This window comes from Mus caroli, unplaced genomic scaffold (genome assembly GCF_978045245.1).
Source record: "Mus caroli unplaced genomic scaffold, Mus_caroli_1 scaffold_3, whole genome shotgun sequence".
Classification (NCBI taxonomy): Eukaryota; Metazoa; Chordata; class Mammalia; order Rodentia; family Muridae; genus Mus; species Mus caroli.
In genome coordinates this window covers 142688995-142708252 of record NW_028227258.1, presented here as the reverse complement: position 1 = coordinate 142708252, position 19258 = coordinate 142688995, and the positions used below count along the sequence as shown (strand labels likewise).

Here is a 19258-nt window from a genome sequence, read left to right as displayed (position 1 = left end):
AGTGGGGAGGAGGGTATGGGGGACTTTTGGGATAGCGTTGGAAATGTAAATGAGGAAAATACCTAATTAAAAAAAAAGGGCCCATGAAGAACACTAGAGGGGGTAACAGGATGCAGTTGCTAGGAAAGAGGGACATGGGAAAAGAAGACATGGGAGACTTACCTGTGGAGGGAAGAGAAATGGCAAGACTGCGAGAGAGGAAAGGAGAAAGATAAGCAACACAAGATGACTGAAAAGGCCACAGGGAATTATTTTATGCTTGCTTAAAACTGCCCACCCCCCACTCACTCAAGCATACGCACATGTACTCCTATGCATTTTGTTGTTTAATTAAAGATACTCCAAGTAAGGTTGACAATGCTCCCCCAAACTCCATAAACTAGCAGATACCCCAGTGCCAGGCACAGGAAACCTTTGGAGTTGTTGCTCAAGGGAGTCCAAGAAACCTCAAAACAATGTAGATCTAGCTGCTGCCCTTGGTACTTTCTGGAAAATGGCCTTTTGCTGAAGACACTGTACACTTTGGCCACTAGATCTGGAGGACTCCACCTGGATCACACTGAGGACCAGCTCACACAGTATTGAAGGAGCCACACAACATACAAGGGAGAAAAGTAATCAATGGCACTACCCTGCAGTATCAGCAAACCAGGACGCCCAGTGTGGAAGGCTCCAAAAGGTGCAGTAGAGGCACTTAAATCCAGCCAGACTGAAGGCCTGCTCCACAGGAGGAAATTCATGCCTGGCATGTCAATTTAGCTACCAGTGGTTGGTTAGGTCATGAAACACAGGAGAACCTGTTATAATGAGTCTCTAGAACAGTTAACTGTGTTCTAAGAACTTTCCCATATACCCACAGGTATGTGTAGCTCTCACTCCTCACCAAAGAATTTCTATTGGGAGAAGACAGAGATCATTACAGAAAGCCACAGCTGGTCACAATGCAGAAAACTACTGACTGTGCGGACCCAATTACTACATTTACAGCACAACTCCTACACTTAAGGCTTAGGGAACAAGTTGGGGAAGAAAGATTTAATAGGTCAGAGGATGAAGAAATTTGCTATCGGGTAGTTTTCTCTTAAAACAACAACAACCACCACCACCACCATCACCACCACCCAAACCTACAAAGAACACGGCAGGGGGTGAAGGTGAATACGTATGATCAAGATACACGGCACGACACGGAATTCCCTAAGAATAAAAACCATGTGAAAAGTTAATTATGGGAAAACTTCTGAAGAGGGCGGTGCTGATGCTAAGGTCCTGTTCCCCCATTGGTTCTTGATTTGTCAGTAAAGAAAGCTGGGAGCCAATTACTGGGTGGAAGGTATAGGTGGGATTTCTAGATCTCAGGAGGAGAGGGCAGATGAAAGGAAGGAGTTTTTCTGCCATGCTTTGGAGGAAGAAGAATGCAGCAACCCTGTGAGGGGTCCAGGAGAGCAGTGGCCTGTGGCACCACTACAGATGGGTGGCCATGGATGTTGGTAGGGACCAGGTGGGACTAGCCACTCAAATCCAGGGCAGGTGGAAAGATGGAGATCATAAATTGGTAAGGACACACTTTTTCAGGCAGGAGATATCAGCACCCAGCAATTGTACCAAGAAGGCAAGTTTTAAAGGAACAGACTGTGTGTGTCTTCTATCTGTGGACTCAGGGAAGATGGGAAAGGTCTGGGAGCTCGGTCATCTCCCAGAGCAAAGGCAGTAGCTTAAAACTACAGACTTCTAAATGTGAAAAGGTTGTACAACACTTGTCTACTTGGAAAAAATGTATTTATCTTTACAGTTAACACCAGGCTCAGGAACACAGTTGTGAATACATTACTATTCACTAAATTCCCTAGAGCCTGGTCTTTTCATAATTTTAAAACTCTGCTTGAACAGTGTTCAAACTGAACTAATAAATGCAAATCATTTTAAAATGGGAAGGTTTCAATGAATATCTTTGTTGATTTTAGATTACAAAAAAAGTTCTCATGTACCAAGAAATCACCAAAGTATAAGGATAGTAAAAACTGCCACAATTTTCACTGCCCAAGGACGGCTGCATTAATATTCCACTGCACTTACAATGTTTGCATAGTGATACACTGGTATCTACCACATCATCATGGTTTTTACCTGTAAGTACAGATGCGACCTAGGAAGCTACATTAATTAGCTAGGCATGGTAACACATGCCTAGCATCCCAACACTTAGAAGGTAGAGGACAGTTTAAGGCTGCACATTAAGAAATCTCAAATGTGCCTTCACTCCCTGAAAGGAAGGGAAGGAGGGAGAAAGGGCAAGCAGGCAACATTTACCATTTTCAACTAATTTACTCCCTCACTCAAATGGTATAATTTCCCCATGATAACTCTGGCTGGATGGTATCACTTAATTGAATATTGTTTTCTGTTAAGTTAAAATGCCATCAATTGATTTGGGATGTAGCTAGCTGGTTGAGTGTCTACCTAGCACATCTAAAGCCTTGGTTTTGATCTTTACCACTGGAAAGAAAAAATACAATGAATTTAACCAATCCTCTACTGGTAAACAATGAAATACCTGTCATTTCATACAAGGTGTTGTTAAAAAAAAAATCTAGATACAGGGCTGACAAAATGGTTTGGCAGGTAAAGGTGCTTGCCATTCCTCAGGACCCATGTAACAGAAGGAAAGAACCGACTCATGTCATCCTCTGACTTCCATACACACTGCTGGGTGTACTGCTGGCACAGGTAAATGCACATGTACTCGCGCGCACAGGCACGCGCGCACACGCGCGCACACACACACACACACACACACACACACGAGGCGCACACTTTTAATCCCAGCACTCGGGAGGCAGAGGCAGGTGGATTTCTGAGTTCGAGGCCAGCCTGGTCTACAAAGTAAATTCCAGGTCTGCCAGGGATATACAGAGAAACCCTGTCTCGAAAAACCAAAAAAAAAAAAAAAAAAAAAAAAAAAAAAAAGGACATAAATCTTAATCTATATTAAATGCTCCATTGACAAATTTCAGGAGTCAAAAGTTATTAGACTCACATTAAAATTTTTCATTTGCTAGGCTGCAGAGATAAATGGCTAAGCAATTATGAGCAAAGACTGCTCTTCCAGAGGAACCAGGTTTGATTCCTAGCAACCAAGCAATGGCTCACAACCATCTCTAATCTCCAGCTCCATTCCTATTCCCTTGCCCCTCTACACACACACACACACACACATACACACACACACATACACACACACACATACACACACATACACACCACACACATACACACACACACACACACACACACACACACACAGAGTCTACAAAGAATAATCATTTTATCACATTCTTACCAATAATATAAGAGTATTCTCCTGCCCTCCCTCAACAATCATTTTATTCCCTTTGCTATTAGAAGCTGTGCACATATTTTTATGTGCTTCTAAGAAATGCTCAAATCTTCTGAAAATTAGTAACAAGTATTCTTGTTTTTTAAGAATCAGATGATACTGCTCTTGTTAAAATTGACCTTTTCATCTTTTTATTGTTTTTCTTAAAATGAAAATTTATAATGAACTGACACAAAAAAGAGATGGAAGACTATTTAGAACAGTAAATACTGACTGAACTGAGTTTGACTCCTAACGTCTCTGCTTTCCAGCTGTGTAAATGACACACTCTGTATGCTTTTAAAATGTTGGGAATGGAATTATTCAAACTGTTCTTTCAAACATTCATGAAAACAGTTGAGACTAACAATAATCAAAACTGTGGAAAGGGTTAGGCGTGGTGGCACACCGCTGTAATCCCAGCATTTGGGAGATGGAGGAAGGAAGACTCCCAACTCACAGCCCAGGCTGTGCAATGAGTCCTCATACACCTCTGGAAAGGGGGAAACAGGATAAATGTAAGACGCTTGCCTGTGTGGCTACAGAGAATAAAACAACAGGAAGGAGATGAGACAGAGCAGCACAGGAAGCAGGACACTCACCAGGACCTCAACTTCCATTTTTAAGTTTCTTTTGCTTTTTTTGAACATTTACATTTATTTAATTTTTTTATTTTTTGTTTTCTCTTCAATTTTTTATTAGATATTTTCTTCATTTACATTTCAAATGCTATCCCAAAAGTCCCCTATACCCTCCTCCCACCCTGCTCCCCTACATACCCACTCCCACTCCTTGACCCTGGCATTCCCTGTGGGGAGCAGGTGTGGCAGCAGTCCCAAGAAGGCACCAGGGACTGCAGCTAAGTCATATGACTTGCACCTGACTTCCTCATACATCTAGCCACAAACATCGTGAGAGCTGCGCAGGTGTACCAGGTTACTGGCGAAGCCATTTTGGTGGAGATATGCCCCTGCTGCCCTGATTAGCTGAAGCTGCGTACCTGGTGAGGTGATGTGGCCTGCTGTGAGTGGATGGGAACTGATAGTATATAAGAGTGAGAGGCCCAGGGCTCGGGGTCTTTCGCCTACACAGTCAATGTGCAGCCCAATAAACGTGTGCAGAAGGATCCTATTGTGGTGTCTTTCTTGCTGGCGAGTCAGGCGTCCCACAAATGGTGCTGAAACCCGGGAGAAGTAACAGGGATGTTACAGAAAAGTAACATCTTCAGGCATGAGCGAATGAGCGAAGACCCCCTGTTACAGGGAGGATTCAGAACTGCATCACGGGGAAGGAGCGGTTAATGAAGTGTTCCCGCAACACAGACTGTTGAGAAGGATTCAACTGCGTGGATTCAGAACTCTTCAGCTGGGGAACAGTGGTACCGGTAAGTAAAAAGAAAAAGAATGTGAGTCTCTGAGAGGTATGCTTTCTTACGCAGTAGGTCCGGTAATTGTCGCTTGCCTTGATAAGGGTAGCAACTTTTGCAGGAGCACCAGGGAAGCATATCAGAAACAGAGAGAAATGAAAAAGAAGGCATGCGCAGACATATAAGTAAAATAAGAAATATAAGAAGAGAAAAATGAAAATAAGCTATTTCAGAGCTCTCCTAGGGACAGAAGGAAAACGGGAGACGTCCTGTTTCCTCTCTGGCAGTAACGATAAGATTCATGGTTTGGGGACAAGTTAAGAACTATGATAACCTCAGTGTAGTGATCAATAGATCCTCGCTGTGTAGTTATGCTTTTTTCTCCCATTGACCTTTTGTGGGTAGGTCTGATAATTTTGGTCTTGTTTGTTCTGATATATGGACTCTGTTACTGTTTGAATTGTCAGGCAGTCAAGACAGGTCAGAAAATCCTTACGGAGCAACAAGAGAGTATGTCGGAAGAGGAGAAGGGCTTAAAAAGAAAAAAGAAAAAGAAAGGAGACACAGTGTTATCAGGTGGACAGAAAGGACAAAACAAAAGAGCCAAGGCAGAGGAGGAAGGCGAATTGGCTTCTGTGCCCCCTCCCTATGCCTCCTCGGCAGCCACCTATAGGCTGACCTTCTGTTCAGAGGTTTGGAGAGAGGTTAGACTCTCCTTACTGGGATGTCCTATTTTCACCGACCAAGCAGGGTAGAGATATCATGAGCCTCTAGATTTCAAAGTAATCAGGAATTTGGCTGAGTCTGTGCGGACGTATGGCTTAGCTGCCTCCTATACTGTGGCTCAAGTAGAGGCCTTGAATAGACACTGCATGACGCCATCCGATTGGGCAGGCTTGGTAAAGGCATCCTTTCACCTGGGCAGTATTTAGATTGGAAAGCCTTCCTTATTGAATTTACAATAGAACAGGCAGTGGCTAACATTGCTGCAGGAAATCCAGCATGGGATAGGGATATGCTGCTTGGACAAGGTCGCTTTGCACAACAGACAGGATATCCAGTGCAGGTGTTTGAGCAGGTAAATCAGATTGCCATAAGGGTGTGGAAATCATTGCCCACTGGTGTTGAAGGTCTTGTAGAACTCCAGAGAGTTAATGAGGCGCTGAATCAGGTAAGAGAGGAGCCTCTCAATTGGTTTGGGAGAGAGGGTGTGTTTGTGTTTCCTCAGGATCATCGACAACAGCTGTGGGTTCCAGAATGGCTGACCAGAGCAATTCAAAACAAGCAGAGCTATGAGGACATGGATGTTCCTGTGGCTGGGAATGCTCCCGCTAGTGAGAACTGAAGAGCTACATTGGGGCTGTGTTCCTGAAACCCGTGCCGTTGACGCATTCAAGTGTTTCCTCAGTTCTTTACATCTAATGCTTCACTACAATTGCCTTTTTTCTATGCTGCTTCAGCTAAAGGGATTGTTGTTTTCAGATGATTCAAAATATTTCACAGATGAGTGATCAGCTGTATCTACTAAAACTAATGCTACCTGGATTTGAGGGGTGTGGCCTGCCAGAATATCCAAGGGCAATGGCACTATACCCTCCCAACCTAGATGGGCCCCCCTTTCCTTTTTGTAGGAGTGTTCCTGATTCCCTTCCACCTTGGGCAGTGCCCCTTATATGTATGGTTGTTATGTGGGGTGAATTGTAGTTGCACTGATCTTTCCCCCCTAAGCATGGTGGCGGGAGGGGTCTGGGGTAATGCAAATTTTATTGGAATGGTTCTAATGTGTTTGAAACTTCTGTATTTCAATTTGCTGGAGGAAGGAATGTTTCTTTTCTGGCTATGCCTGTTTGTATGTGATCTCCTTTTGTGTTTATTGTTTATAAGAATAATGTTAATTGTAGTAGTGATATTCGTTATATCATTTGGCTGTTGTGACTAGGATGCCTTGCTTTGTACCTTTGCCTGTTCAAGTTACTTTGTTTACAAACTGTCTATCCCTTGCTTCAGGGCTGATGAGCGGGGATGGGAGCCCTGGGATGTATGCTTGTAATAGTGTGTGTGTTGTGTGTTTGGCACATGTGTTAGGTGCAGCGTGTGCAGGCCTGCACTTTCGCCATGGTAGCGTAGGCTTTTGCTGCAGTGGAGGCGGGACAATCTCCTCAGATTTGGTTTGCCGCTCTAAAAGAAATTATGCTGCGTTATGCCGTGGGGTGCGAGGCTAAGCACTGCACAGAGGATAGCTTGCTGTTGGCATCCTCTGGAAGGCACGTCTGATTGCATGAAGGTTCAGTGTCCTAGTTCCCTTCCCCCAGGAAAAACGACATGGGAGCTGGCCAAGACCTCTCTGGGTGATGAGCCCAAGGGATGGTTTTGTGTAAGGCCCCTATGCTTGCACACTAGGGATCAGACCTCTACCTTCACCCATGAGGCTTGCTTGCAGCAATTAATATCTGGCCATAGATTCATCAACATCCTGGCCTTTTGATGCACCTGCCGCATGCAAAGAGGACAATCTCCCCAAGTGTGGCTTGGCATGACAGAGTAGTCAGTGACGGATAAGACTCCCTGGGCATGTCACCAACCTAAGACAGGGATCAAACCAATGCTGTTTGTCTCCCAAGGACGGGTAAGGGACATTGCTGCAGGGGGCAATCTAAAACAGACATTCTCTCTGCCAAAAAAAAAAGGGGGAAATGGTGGGGAGCAGGTGTGGCAGCAGTCCCAAGAAGGCGCCAGGGATTGCAGCTAAGTCATATGACTTGCACCTGACTTCCTCATACATCTAGCCACAAACATCGTGAGAGCTGCGCAGGTGTACCAGGTTACTGGCGAAGCCATTTTGGTGGAGATATGCCCCTGCTGCCCTGATTAGCTGAAGCTGCATACCTGGTGAGGTGATGTGGCCTGCTGTGAGTGGATGGGAACTGACAGTATATAAGAGTGAGAGGCCCAGGGCTTGGGGTCTTTCACCTACACAGTCAATGCTCTCCTAATAAACGTGTGCAGAAGGATCCTATTGTGGTGTCTTTCTTGCTGGCGAGTCAGGCGTCCCACAATTCCCCTGTACTGGGGCATATAAAGTTTGCAAGACCAACACACGAGACAGTTGTATCAGGGTCCTTTCAGCAAAATCTTGCTGGCATGTGCAATAGTGTCTGCGTTTGGTGGCTGATTATGGGATGGACCCCGGGTGGGGCAGTCTCTGGATGGTCCATCCTTACATTTATTTTATGTGTGTTTGTGAGTATGCATACTTGCATGTGTGAAGGTAAAGGGATAGCTTGCACCAACCTGCTCTCTTTCCACCATGTGTATTCTGAGGATCATACCCAGGTTGTCAGGTTTGGTAGCTAGTGCCGGTACCCTCCAGACCACCTTGCCAGTCATACCTACACAATTTTCAGCACATTGCTTTGCCTTTGCTTGCACTTCCAGTCCCCTTTCGCTGCTTCCTCTTTTTAGGCTCTTCATGCAGTTATTTTAAAGGTCATTTATATGTGTGTGTGCAGGTACCCACAGGTCAGAGGAGGATCTGTGGTCACCTGGAGCTGAGGTTAAAAGGTGTTCTGACCTCTGAGTGCTTGGATCCAGTCCCCAGGCCTCATGACTATACACAGCAACTGCTCCTAACTACTGAGCTCCTTCAAAGATAGAAACCTTAGCACGGACTGCTTCTGAAACTCACTATAGAGTAAGTACTGTTTGGAGCTTGTCTAACAACATCTGGGGAGTCAGAAGACTATTTCAAATATTTCAAAATATACATGGCAGAAAAAAACACAACAGAACGAAACAAAAGACATCAAATCTTTTTTCTAAGTCACTAATTCCATGAAGATCTAGTTGCAAGCTGACAAAGAATTCAAATTTGGATAAGGGACACTGCTATATATCACTCAGAACAGTAAGTAGCATTACTAAAATACAGCATTTTTATGATCTACCAATTAAAAAAAACTGTTGTCTTAGTTAGGGTTTCATTGCTGTGAAGAGTACCATGATCAAGGCAACTCTTATAAAGGGAACATTTAGTTGGGGCTGGCTTATGGTTTAGTCTATAATCATTATGGTGGGAAGCACGGCATCATGCAGGCATGGTGCTGGAGGAGCTGAGAGCTCTACATCCTGATCTGCAGGCAACAGAAGGGGCCTATGTGCCACAATGGGCATAGCTTGAGTATATACAACTTCAAAATGCACCCCCACCCCAGTGACAAACTTGCTCTGACAAGGTCACACCTGTTAATACTGCTACTCCTCCTGGGCCAAGCATTCAAACACATGAATCTCTGAGGGCCAAACCTATTCAAACCACCACAGATGCATGAGTATTTTGACACAAGTATATGCATGCATACGCACACCCCTATATGTGCACTGTGCATGACTGGTGTCCATGAAGGCCAGAGAGGACATCAGAGTTCCTGAAACTGTAGTTATGACAATTGAGGGCTGCCATATGGGTGCTGGGAACTGAAACTGGGGTACTTGAAAGATCAGCAAGTGCTCTTAACCACTGAGCCATCTGCCTAGCCCCAAATTACTAAATTTAAAAAATAGGTTTCTGAGCTGGGCATGGTGGCACATGCCTTTAATCCCAGCGCTTGGAAGGTGGAAAGGGGAAGGGGAAAGACAGAGGCAGCTGGAACTCTCAGTCTGATTCCAGGATAGCCAGGACTACACAGAAACCTTGTCTCTAAATAAGTGAGCGAGGAAGGAAATACTCTGCCACCATGGGATCTGATGTGTTTTCCAAGTTCTAGTTAGTACAGGATCAGTTCCCAGTGTGGTGCTATCCCAGCAAGGCACTCTTAGCAGACAACAGGACCTCTGTTCACAGGAGGTGTTCAGGTCAGTAGCAGTGTGCCCTCTAAGGGGGACAGTGGGACCCTAGCTTCTTTCCCTACTAACTTCCTGGCCAAGAGGGGAGGATTATTGTAACACCTGCCCTCACCACAGGCTCAAAGGCAACAGAACCAACTGTTTGAGAACTGAAATGTATAAAATGTGAACCAAAATAAGTCTTTTCTCTTTGTAAGCTGCTTGTCTCTGGTATTTTGTTATAGTAGTGAAAAGCTAATAAACTTTCATTATGGTAAAAAGGTGTCAAATCAATGCAAGACACCATGTTTTCTCTTTCTTTTTTATTACTTTTAATTTTTTTACAGTCCAGTCCTTATCCCCGTCTCGGTCCACCCTCCCACAGTTCCTCATTCTATTCCTCCTCCCCCCCTCTCCAAGAGGATGTCCCACCACCCATACCCCTGCCAGGCCTCCCCGTTCCCTGGGACCTCAAGATGCCATATTTTCTAGTGCTGAATACAATGGACAGAAGAAAGAATTGAATGAAGTCACCTATCTATATCACTGAAAATCCATCTCTGGTAAATTTTTATTTTAATATTTATTAAAAATGTTATGATTCATGTTTTTAAATTTTTCTACTACTATTCACTTTCTACTAGTAGTCATGAGTGCTGCAATAACTCAGACCAAAATAAATCTGAAGTTGACACAGCCCTGTGGACTCAGGGAGTTTAGGTTGTATTTACATGTTTTTGACTTCAAGACAGAGTCTTGACCCAGACTAGCCTCAGACTCATCATGCAGCTGACCGACCGTAAACTCCGATCCTCCTGCCTCTGCCTCACAGTACAGGGATTATAGTTGTGTCTCACCATATTTTGATGTTATAATTATGTCCTAGAATTCAGAACTTGGTAACTGGGGAAACTCAAGCATTTCTCATCACCATTTACTCAGTTCATAAGAGACTTTCAACTTTCAAGCTCACTTTATTTATAGGAAAAAATATAATAGATGATTAATAAAAATGTTTTCAAGTCTAAAAGGATATATTGGGATAATAACATGTAAAGAAAGTATGAATTCAAAAGAGAAAACAGAAAGCTGATACAGTCATGAACTGGTCCTGTGTTTTTAATGGATGGAGAATTTTAACAAGACCCATCTTAAGTTATGAAATAAGTGACAAACCAAGCAGTTTATAATTACAAATACTGAGGTCTGGATGACACTGCTTGGAGTGTAAAGGTCTTGCAGCTGTAAGGGTCTCAGTCTAACACGAGGCCTGGAGGCCTGACCTGCCTCCTCACTGCTATACACTGGACCGATTCCCAAATGTCAGAGCACAGTGGAGCAGAGGGCCTGGGGATGCAGCTCAGTGGAGGGAGCTTGTCTGCTCTGTGGGAGGCCCTGGCTTCAAGCACCAGAACAGCAAAGTGAGTAGGCAGGAAGACAGGGAAGGGAAGGCGACTTCTTCCCACCAGGATCTGTTACTCGCTTTGTGATCTACAAGTTCTCCCAAATTTAAAAAGTAGGACGATTGGACTCTCCCAGAGGCAGCAGCCTCACAAAGCCTGACTCCTAGCCATGCAGTCCTCCCCCTCTACTGGTGCCATTTTAAAGGCCATCCCACCAGCTCTGATGACATAGCTCTTATTCCCAACAATATATCCATGCTATTTCCCAGCCTCTCCCTCGCAGGGTAAAACAGCTGTACAGCGACCTGACCTGGTGGACTTGAGTTACCCAGAGGATAATTAAATGGTGACTCCAGAAGGAAGCAGAGGGGTCAGTTCCTCGACAACAGTGATGCTCCAGGGTCTTTCAAGCCACTGTCTCCATCATCACCGTAGCAAAGAATTTACAATCCCGTAATGCAGCTGACTGAGTGCCAGCAATCTCACCCGAATACAGCTGGTGAAAAGAAGAACTGGCAAACTGATAACATAAACTGAATATGTAAACTTCTAAATAAAAAATAGAGATTACTTAAAAGTTCATCATCCTGAGACAGCGCTAACATCTGGAGCGAAGCCTAGCTTTGTCTCTTTGCAAGCCGTGTGTTTGTGTGAGTGACAGTTTTACACATCATGAGGTGTTTTCTTTTTTAACTTTTAGGTTAATTGGAAAATTCTAGGATATCTCAGATTTTTTCCACTTAATTATGTTTTAAGCATTTTACCCATACAATTAAATGTTCTTTAATGCATTTAGTAGCTACAACATTAGAAAATTAGGAAAAAATACTAAATATACTAAAAATACTAAATGTATTTTGCTGTGTGCTATTATACCTTCAGTTCTTCAAAGTGTTTAAATAGCTGTATAAAATAAAAATGATTTATATTCTATAACAATAAAATTGAACTTAGCCATGAGAAATTGTTATTCCTAATTTTTCATAATGACAAATAATGGGCTACCTATCCTTAACAGTTTATCTTTATCAACATTTCTAATTCTAATAACTCAGGTTAGAGTCCTGAAAGTAAATTCGAAAGTAAAGGCATTAACTTTATAAGCATTGATTTAATTTAGTGGCATCCTGAAGAGACACACAATAGATTATAACTCAGATACTATTCCATAAATACAACCCTCTATTTATAAAAAAGAAAATTGTAAATCTGGAGTTAAAACCAGCCATATTAAGAGTAACAGTGTCAGCTTTGACCAGCCTGTTGAAGGGTGTGACTCCCAGTAGACACTACAGTGATGTGGGCTGCCCTGAACAAACCTTTACACTTGAGCACAGACACTGCGTGTGGATGTTAGTGCTGGGGCTCTGTGGTGTGCAGAGGCTGGGCTGGAGGCTAGCTGGTCAGGACAGCGAGGGTCAGCAGGAGCAGCTGTTTGACGGTGGATTCTGATATGCTAGAGTTACAGACTGGAACGTGTAGCAGTTACCACCAGTGGCCTTAAGGTTGTTGTGACTTTCTCATGCTTGGGGATCTTAGTGGTTTTCTTTCCTTGTCAGACGTAGTGCTGGAGCCCTGGAGTGAGTGAGGAGGAAGCTGAGACTTACTTGGGGTGCACAAAAAGCCCCACAGCTTCTACTGTCCTGCAGGGACAAGTCACTCTGGGTGCCATGCTCAATTCTCATGTTTGTGTTTTTTGAAAAAAAAGAACTGCTAATAAATAGTGGATGTTTTACAATAAAGTTGTTTGATGATCTTTCCCTAAGGCCTCAAAAAATAAAAAACAAAAAATACAGCCTCAAGAATGACATATTTCCCATGTGCTCTGAAAAGCCCAGAGTGCCGGGCGTGGTGGCGCACCCCTTCAACTCCAGCACTCGGGAGGCAGAAGCAGGTGGAAGCGTTCGAGGCCAGCCTGGTCTACAAAGTGAGTTCCAGGACAGCCGGGGCTACACAGAGAAACCCTCTCTCGAAAAACAATAAAAAACAAAAACAAAACAAAACAAAAAAGCCCAGAGTGATCCAATGTGTTACATTCATTTTCTTTATTCATTCTCATAGGCCATCTAAATTCATACATAATCCATGAACCTGAACTTCCAACTACAGTCCTTACCTTCATGTGAAGCAGGTCAATTAGTAAAAGGCAGTTGGAACAAAGAAGCCCCATCAAGGTACTTAACGGCCCAGAGCTCTATTACTACTGGGCACAAATAGGAGCAATGCCACTTATTTTACAGAGACTATTTATAAAGATTAAAAGCATCAGCTAAAATAAAAAAAACAAACAAACAAACATGTAGGTGTCACTCCGAAATGAACAGTAATTATTATTTTTATTATTGAAGCAAGGGCAATGCTTCTTTATTAAAAACCATTTGCCAAGTACCTTTAATGGTTCAAACCATTCAAACCTTTGAGAATTTGCTGAAACTCAAGTTACCAAGTTAGCCGTTATCTTCTAAAAAACTAAGGTAGATTTCTACCAGTAGGTGGGGCCATGGAGCAGCTGAACCCTTTGTCAACTACAAAATCGGCAGAACAAGTCCCTTACAAACTGAGTGCCTACTGTCCCTATCACAATTCATGGGTAGCTTTGTGAAGAGTGAATGTTAACAAAAATTTTGCATAATGCACACTTACAAAGTGATACAGGATTAGGAGTAGTTAAAAAGGATTGCAAAATATGCAAAAGAAATTTCACTATAAAAATGCAAATAGCTTGAACACCACTTGAGAAAGCACACACTCTTGCTTACTGTAATCAACAAACCCAGGCGCAGCCCATCTACTACAGGAACAAATACTTATAAGGTCTGGTGACATATGAATAGAGATTAAAGCACTGAGACTATTTGTCTTGGTACAATGACAGGACAGAAATTGGACAGAAAGCCAAAACAATGTTCTTACTGTTTGACATGAGCTAGTGATTGATTGCAAAGACTTTATCTATCAGGCGCGAAGGCATCCATTAAATGGAGTCTTATGTACACCAACAAAAGCTTGACAGCAAATGTGCAACATGTGAAGAACGCGCTGCTGATCCATCAACCTGGCTCTCGCTAACGATCAGTAAACAATGGTTTGCTGTTGCTTTGCTTTGCACTTGCTTTGCAGTTGTTTTACTCAAACTCAACTATAATTTCATGGCTTGAGTCATACCCACATTTCAACTGACCACCACTACCTACAAAGTTAGTGGCTATCACAGTGATCACACTGGAGAGTTCAGAGTACAGATCTCGCTACACAATGCACCCATTCTCCCCTCTCCCCCACATTTACTAATTTGTCTAGAAACATCTACTTAATCTTTAGTCCTTGGGTTAAAGGTCAACAGCTACCCTGGGTCACCCCAGTTTATTCCAGGATCCTAGGTGTGTCATCACACTTAGTAACTCCAGTTCAGTAACTAACCCACAGATATTTTTCTTCCCTCAATCGGTATGAGGGTAAAATAAGAGAGAGAAAAAAAGTTAGGGCACCAAGATCAAAGTAGTTTGTTTTTTCTTTTAAATTGTGAATCCTTTAAATTTTCTACAAAATTTCCTTAGCATACAAGGAGTCTTAGGGTTCTGTATTTACAAGAGTTTATGTGGGTTTTTCCTTGTATGAAATAGTATATTTGAAAAACTCATTCTCACACAGTGTTGCATTACTGCAATTCCAGAACTTCAGAAATAAAAGTAGGAGAAACATAAGTTCAAAATCCTCAGCTATACAGTAAGTTCAAGATTAGGCTGGCTATCTGAGACCTTGTCCCAAACAACCAAACCCGGGGTGGGGAGGAGGAACGACACTGCACAAGAGTTGTGGTATTAACCCTGGGGTTCTCACAACAAAGCCAGAAAGCTTACATGTGTGAAGACAGTTTCAAGCACACTATAAGCTCTAGACCAGCTGGGACAACAAAATGAGACTATATGTAATAGCTTGCATCCATATTCTCTATCCTAATACTTTATTCACTAAAATAATGTTTTGTTCAGTAAAAACACAAACTTTTATAATGTAAAAATTAAACCTCAAATTACTAACCCAAATGAAATGTGTTTCTATGCCTCTATCTTTTCTATTGCTATGATAAAACACATGATCAGAGCAACCTGATTTGTAGTTCTCCATCCAGGGAGGCTGGGCCAGAGCACGGAGGCGGGAATACATGCACAGGCCATGGAGGAGTGCTGCTTACTGGCTTATTCTCATGGCTTGCTCAGCCTGCTTCCTAACAGTACTCAGAACCATCAGTCCAAGAGTGGCACCACCTAGACTGAGCAGGGCCCTTCCTCACTTATCACCAATCAAAAAGAGTGCACCACAGACTGCCCACAGGTTAATCTGGCGGGGGGGGCGGGGGGGGGCGGGGGAGGGGGAGGGGGGGTACTCTCTCAAAGGAGGTTCTCTTCTCCCAACTTCCTCCAAATCTAACACACTACCTCAATTTTCACATTTACTGGATCATAAATATGTGAAACAACGGTGAAGACAGTACAAGTTATACCCTTTTTTTTTAAAATATGAACTTTGTAATGAAAGACTAATGTTTAAACTCCTCTATGCAACAGGCATCTAAAATGGCAACAAATAGGTTTCATTTATTATCCTCATTGGTCAAGTAATTCAGAATCTCATAACAGCTCTTTGAAAAGTATCATAAATCTGGTTTAAGATCCAATGTCAATGTCTAAAAAAGTGTTGCAGAGGTTTTCACCAGGTACGCTTAACCATTTGAACAAAAACATTAACTGGCACACAGATTTTTTTTTTTTAACAGAATAAATCTTTTAACTTGGAAAATCTGACTCTATGCAGCATTTTTGGACAAATAGTCACTTTGCTACACAATACTCAAGTCCCTTAGCTACACTACAGTACCTTTAAAAATCATGCTAGCTTGTGAGAATTTGTTTCCCATCCCTCCCTTGTGGTATGTCGGCTGTCAACTAGCACTTCTACAGGGTGAATGACCTATAGCTGCTTGTAATTCCATTTCAGATTACCTGCTACTTAGAAAAGTTTGCTCAGCCTCGTTGGCTCTGAGATGATGCCCAGATCTATGTTGGTTGCTTAGAGTCTTGTTTTAAGTTTTATTATGATGTGTGTGTGTGTGTGTGTGTGTGTGTGTGTGTGTGTGTGTGTGTGTGAGAGAGAGAGAGAGAGAGAGAGAGAGAGAGAGAGAGAGACTTGATTCTACAGCTAACATGTGGAGGCTGGAGGAGAACCACGGAAGTAGTTGTACTGCTTTTATATGGTGTCTGAGGACTGGACTTGGGTGGCCAGGCTTCTGGGACCTGGTATCATGTGCCTCTGCTATCTGCGCAGTATTTTTCTGCACATTGTCTGGGTCATTTTTAGTCTACAATAACATGTTTGAAACCAAATTTTGGATAAATGAGCCATTACTGTACATATTGTACCACTGTTTCATGTTTAAAATTGATACTCAACTTAGTCTGAGGTACTCTCATTTATTCATTCACTTAAATATTTATTAATTTCCTACTATGAACTGCACTCTAATACTGAAGTGAAAATGAAGAACTGAAATGATAACTAGTTTTGAATATATTTTCAAATAGAAAATTTGTAAATAAATTCTACTTAGAAACTAAAGAAAAAACTTAAATACATTTTTTTAAGTCTCTTAAATAAAAATCACAAAACCACCTAAACTTCTTCCAAATTCTGTAACCTTTAGCTTAGGAACCAAGGATTCAAGGGTATGGCAGCTTGTGAGTCAACCAAATGCTTGTTTTAAAGAGCGCTGAGTAAGATGCTAAGATTACCTACCTCGTTTTCCACGTGACATATTGCCATCTATCCCCAAAGTATTCAGTTCCAATACACGATTTACTGCTCAGTGATACTAAGTGATGGTAACCCACCCATCTCAGCTTGAGTGAGCTGCTAAGCCCTGTAACAGCGAGTGAGGTTCACCAGGAAAAAGGTATGTATTCACTAAGAATGTTCAGTCTCAGCCTAAGGAGTCCCCACATACTCACTCTCTTGGAGATCTGGAAGTTGTCTATAAGTTTTAAAAGCTAGTAGAATAGGTGTAACTCTACAGAATTTGTGGTTTGTTGCCACAGTCACAGTTTTAAAATTCCACTACCCATTTAATCTTAGTCTAGGGATGGGCAAAGAAAACTGAAGCTTAAATTGGTCTTTGTGTGGTAATTAAGACACTAGGTCAAACTCTTGGGGTCAGTTTTGTTTTCAATCCCTTGATCTTCCCTCTCAGGAAGCAGGGACATGTAACACATATTTCATAACTTTAGATAAAGTGTGCCTTTACTATTTATATGTAAGTGAAAGTGGGTGTTTGTCATGTCTGCTGATCTCAGGAAGAAAACAGTATTTAGAAATGAAAGTTACTTCCATTAAAGACCTTTAATTACTATTATCGAAAACCTTCTCCTGAGTGCTTTAATATATTTTGATATTATTCTGGAACTTTAAAACGTGTTAAGCAATAATAAAAAATACAGTTCACAAACTACACTTCAAAGTAACAGAAGTATTATTTGAAATTCCACTTAGTATTTTACACTGAATTCTTTAGCATACTACCTTGTATCAGAAGAGTCTGACCTTAAATAAAGAAGAACTCTTGAAAAGAAACTCACATAGAACCTCCTGCTCTATCTTGCAGGCCAAAAAAGAAAAAGGAAAAAAGGCAAATGACAAATAGAATTTACTGGAGATCTACTATAAGCAAAAATCTCTAAAAGATGCTGTCCATTCTTCCTGTTTTTAAAAATTCCTTTCTTACAATACAATATAATTGAAGGGAGAAACAAACAGTGTGCTATAAAGGGTAAAGAAATATTAAGCAACAGAAAAAAATAAGAATACTTTATTTGAATATGGGACCCAGGGCAATGGCTCAGGCCTGGTACTTGAAAGTCTGAAGCAGGAAGATCATGAGTTAAAGGCAAGACTGAACAATTTAGAAAGGCTCTGCCATAAACAAGCACACAAACAAACGAATGAATGGCTGGATGGATGAATGGCTGAGGCTCACTGATTGGAGTCTAGACCAGCAAATGTAAGCACACTCCTCCAGTACCCATCCCAAAAGTAATCTCATAGACAGAACTTCTTTCTGGCAGCAGGCAATGAGGGCACCAGGTTCATATGTAAACAAAGTAAAATTCTTTCTCTTTATTCTAAATCTGGCAACCAAATTTAACCCAACTAAAGAGCTGAGCCAAGGACGTCACAGAAAAAAATTTTTTTTTTTAATGTTCAACAGCAACTGGTGTTGGGCCATCGGAAACAAAGTCCTTTGTGAATGCTCATCAGTGGTTTCTGAACTAAAGCCGCCTTTATCAAGCGTGAAAACTGATTGGAAACCATCAACTTTGCGCACTAGTTCCTGACACCTAGGCCCATTCGCTACAAAGAAGCAGTTCGCAGTTCGGGTGAGGACCACAATGGGACCACTAGGCCTATTGTTCTGAGAAACTCAGCACCAGCGCAGCGCAGCAAGGCTCGAGAACCTGCACAGGTGTGGGGGAGGGCTAGGGGATGGGGGGCGAAAAGGTGAGCTCAGGGTCATGACAAAGGGACAAGAGGCCCAACTGGTAGGAGACGCGGAGAAAGGAGGGGAGGACAAAGTCATGGCTTGGGGCTAGCAGCGGGCGTGACGGGTTAGTCGCGGCGAGGGTCGCAGAGGCCAGGGGCACCGAGCACAGCCGAGGGCGAAAGGCTCCGGGAAGGGGAGACCAGGCTACCGAGGCGGGAACAATGGCCCGAGTCCCTCCAGAAGACAAAAGCACCGAGCTGCGGGCCCCGGGGCGGCGGTTACCTGCGAGAGCTGCCGGGGATGCGGGCAGCCGAAGAGCGCGGAGCTGGAGCTGAAGCTGATGGCTCCTCGGCGGCTGAGGACGTGCTGGGGGACCGGCCTGTCCAGGGGCAGCACCGGCAGCTGGTAGCATACTTCCATTGAACACGTCCGCCTTGGATCCGCGCGGCGCCCGCCAGTCCGCGGTCGCCCGCCCCTGCGCTACGAGGGGGCCGCGCCGCGCCGCGGGGACCCGGGGCCGAGGCGCGCGCGGGGCGGGCGGCGCTAGTGGCCGCCGACGCCTCCCGGCCCTCCGCGCGGCTGGCGGCGGGAAGGGCTGCAGCGGGCTCGGGGAGCCGGGCGGGCGGCGTTAAAGGGGAACCCGCCGCCCAGGCGCTCGGCGGCGCGAGAGCTGGCCCGGGCCGCGAGCACGGGCGCGGAGCGTAGAGCAGTTCGGCCGCCGGAGCCCTGCCCCTCCCCTCCCCCGAGCCTCACTCCGCTCC

At 43.5% G+C, this 19258-nt stretch overlaps 1 protein-coding gene across 2 annotated transcripts in view; it reads right to left on the bottom strand.

The window, feature by feature from the left end:
• Pde7a (phosphodiesterase 7A) overlaps nucleotides 1-19258 on the bottom strand; it is a 93754-nt gene extending 74496 nt beyond the window's left edge. The window contains exon 1 of one of the 2 annotated variants that reach the window (XM_021157520.3): nucleotides 18780-19258. In XM_021157520.3, the coding sequence (XP_021013179.1) occupies nucleotides 18780-18917 (138 nt within the window). In that variant the 5' untranslated portion in view covers nucleotides 18918-19258. The remainder of the gene's footprint in view (nucleotides 1-18779) is intronic. The other variant, XM_021157519.2, reaches the window with a different exon arrangement.